Consider the following 3,228-nt stretch of genomic DNA (forward strand, 5'->3'; position numbering starts at 1 on the left):
ATATTGGTTTCCCATGTTTTGGCAGCTCTCCCTTATAGTTAGCACTTTCCCCCAATTAGGAGAGGGATACTGCATGCGCTTGCAGACTTGCCCCTGTGATCGCCTTTGCAGAGGTTTATCATGCCAACATTATAGCAGCAGCATGATGAAAGCAACTGCAACTTTTGATGTTACTTTTTTTTTTTCTAGATTAAATCTGCCCGGTAACACCATAACAAAAGCAGCAGACTTCAGGCATTGAAATTCCCCCTCCTCCTCCTCCTCCTCCTCCCTCCCTCCAGTTTACAACCCACCTCCCGCACTCATTCCCTCGCCCCCACGTGGCTTTCTGGCACGAGCCAGAGCACTCTTCTTATGTCACATTAGCATACTAAATGATCCGCCCCTGCAACCCTTGGCCAATCAGCTGCCGGGAGCCCCGCCTCCTCGGGGAAGCGAGCCGGGAAGGGTATAAATACCGGCGCTGCTACCGCTGTTTCTCAATACACCGGGAACTTACAGCTTAGACACTTGCTATTACGGATATAGGAACTGCTGCAGCTGCTGGCTCAAGCTTTTGGGTTTCTTGTGGATAACTTATTTGTTCTTTCTGAAAGCATCATGACTTTGGAAGAAGTGCACGGACAGGAAAGCACCGTAGAAAGCACTGACAGGTAAATGTCACTGAGGGATTTCCCGGCTGCAGGACTTGTGCAACGCGGCGCCGCTGTTGAATGGGGGGTGTTGGTGGGGTACCGTGCAGGATTTGCGCTCTGGTACAGGATTTGTTCTCTGTAGGACTTTTTTTTTTTGGGGGGGGGTCGATTTCGTAGCGCACAGTGCAAGATCAACTCTCTGTGAGGGTTTTGGTATCTGAGATGCTACAGGATCTGTTCTCTGTATAAAATTGTCTTTAAGGTGGTGTTCTGGGACTCGGTGCAGGATATACTCCATGCATACGATTTTGTTAGGGGTAGGGGATTAGCTGGTGGGTTTTCTGTCTGTGAGTCATCTGACAAAAGTGGGTGGCGGTGGTGTGGGGAATTCATACCTCGGTGCAGCAGAGGCGTGGGGGAAAGTGCTGCACGGAATCTTAATTTTTTTTTTTTTTCCTGCCTGGGGTTGCGGATGCCGGGCAGAGTTTAGCAATAGCTGACGGTAGAGCTGGAGCTTTCGCAAGGTCTTTTCTGGTTCATGTGACGTTGTTTCTGATCTCTGGGTCGGGACATCCTGGTCTAATCTCAATTTTTTTTTTTCTTTCTCTCCTCCCCTCCTTTCTTGGCTGCAGAATGCAGAACGCCGGCAAAGCCTTGCATGAGCTGCTGGTCTCGGCTCAGAGACAAGAGTGTCTGACCGTGGGAGTCTACGAGTCTGCCAAAGTGATGAATGTGTAAGTATCGCTTCACGCCGCTCCTCCTACCTTCCTCTCCCCTCGTACACATTTAAAGTCCTAAGGAAAAGGCCGAGCCTGAGATACTCACCCGCCGGTTCTTTGTCTCTTGTTCTCTGCAGCGATCCAGACAATGTCACTTTCTGCGTGCTGGCCGCCGACGAGGAGGACGAGGGCGACATCGCCCTGCAGATCCACTTCACCCTCATCCAGGCCTTCTGCTGCGAGAATGATATCAACATCGTGAGGCTGCACGACATGCAGAAGCTGGCGCAGCTCCTGGGCGGGGGCGAGGAGTCTGGCGAACCCCGGGACCTGCACTGCATCCTCATCACGGTGAGTATCTGGGTCAAGCAGGTTCAGTGTCTGCGCTGCGGAGGGGGGGAGGGGAGGGAGCTGGCGCTCTGCCCAGACTTCTAGCGCGGGGTAAACATAGGCGGCTTTTTTTTTTTTTTCTCTGGAAGAATCCTTGCTGGCAGCAGCTTGCACTCATGAACTCTGTTCCCTTTTTTTTTCCTCTCTTCGTTTCTTAGAATCCCAACGCGGATGCTTGGAAGGACCCGGCCCTGGAAAAACTCGGCCTGTTCTGCGAGGAGAGCCGCCACGTGAACGAGTGGGTGCCGGCGCTCGCCCTGCCCGAGTGAAGGACTTGGCGCGGGCGCGCTTAGGAGCTTTGCAATCTTTTGGCCGCGGAGGGGAGCAGGAGGTGGGGCGGGGGACCCCCATCGCCTGCCCGACTCGTGTGTGTGGATTAAAGCCGGCCCGGATCGGACGGCATTCGGGAGGTTGTTTCGGACTGGCCCGGGCCGCTGTTGGCTCTTGTGGAGGCGAAGGCAGGATCTGTGCAGGAGGAGGGACGGTTCGTGCCGGCAGGGCGCTCCCTCCACCCGGCTGTGGCGCGGAGGAGAGGCTGGCGGGCCGCGGAGCTGTGACTCTTGGGACTGAATTGCGGGCCCGAACGGAAGCGAATCAGGGGGAGATGGTGCAAAGACTTGCAGAGAGAGCTGTCAGAGGACATGAACTGTTGGGAGAAACTACAAAAAGGAACCGAACAGAGGTTTAAGAGCATTTGCTATCGTATGGACATCTATCTTGACATCGAATATACAAGCTCTATAGAGACTGAACTAGCGAATACACATTTGTGCTATCTTGCAAACTGAAATGAATTTATGGCTGATGGAATGATTTTGTGACATTTTGTTGCACTTAATGTGAAGTTCTTTTGCAGTGTTGCAATAAACGCATGAAATATATTTTTTAAAACCTTTTTGGTGTCTTTTGCTTAGGTTTGGTGGGACCCTGTTGTAGCATTTAAGCATTTTTTTTTTTAATTTAACGACCTTTACTTGACAGGAAACTGTCGCTTGTGAGAAACCAAAATGCAAACGAGATAAGGTTACAGGCTCCTGTTTCTAGCCCCCGTGCTGCAGAAAACGGCTGAGAAGCCGCAGCTCCCACACTCCATGCAGTAGGTGTTAGTTGATCCGAAAAGCTCTGCTAGTTGCAGAGTGCACAGAAGTCGGTGGCACAGAAGTTGCTGCCTTCCATTCAACCTGATAATTTGACCTTTCCACCTGCTTGGCAGCTGCTGCTTTCAGACGGAGGAGCCGCGTGCTTAACGAGCCCCATTGCTGTAGTAGGTGACCTTTGTGTAAACGTTTGCAGGAAAATTAGCTTTTTTTTTTTTTTCCTTACTAGGGAAAATCTAAAATAGATATCTAGGGTTTTTCTTTAATAGTGTGATCTACATTTTTCCATTAGTTGCACTTCTACTTGGAACTGAAGGTTCAAACTTGGATTTTAGGAAAAGTAGGATTGCATAGAAGCAGAGGGTGCTTGCAATATTACCTGCATGT

General features: G+C 50.8%; 1 protein-coding gene across 1 annotated transcript; it reads left to right on the top strand.

Annotated features, from left to right (window-relative positions):
* Window positions 1-484: 484 nt before the first annotated feature.
* On the top strand, window positions 485-2,638 carry GADD45G (growth arrest and DNA damage inducible gamma). The gene is made up of 4 exons (XM_029618631.1): window positions 485-653; window positions 1,268-1,369; window positions 1,492-1,705; window positions 1,903-2,638. The coding sequence occupies exons 1-4, from the start codon at window positions 601-603 to the stop codon at window positions 2,011-2,013; spliced, it is 480 nt and encodes a 159-aa protein (XP_029474491.1). The 5' UTR covers window positions 485-600; the 3' UTR covers window positions 2,014-2,638.
* Window positions 2,639-3,228: the final 590 nt, after the last annotated feature.

Source organism: Rhinatrema bivittatum, chromosome 1 (genome assembly GCF_901001135.1).
Source record: "Rhinatrema bivittatum chromosome 1, aRhiBiv1.1, whole genome shotgun sequence".
NCBI lineage: Eukaryota > Metazoa > Chordata > Amphibia > Gymnophiona > Rhinatrematidae > Rhinatrema > Rhinatrema bivittatum.

Excerpts from the sequence above, each read along its gene's own strand:
- GADD45G (XM_029618631.1), top strand. The coding sequence starts at position 601 with ATGACTTTGGAAGAAGTGCACGGACAGGAAAGCACCGTAGAAAGCACT. Across the intron at positions 1,370-1,491 it reads TCTGCCAAAGTGATGAATGT|CGATCCAGACAATGTCACTT; the intron begins GTAAGTATCGCT and ends TGTTCTCTGCAG. Across the intron at positions 1,706-1,902 it reads TGCACTGCATCCTCATCACG|AATCCCAACGCGGATGCTTG; the intron begins GTGAGTATCTGG and ends TTCGTTTCTTAG.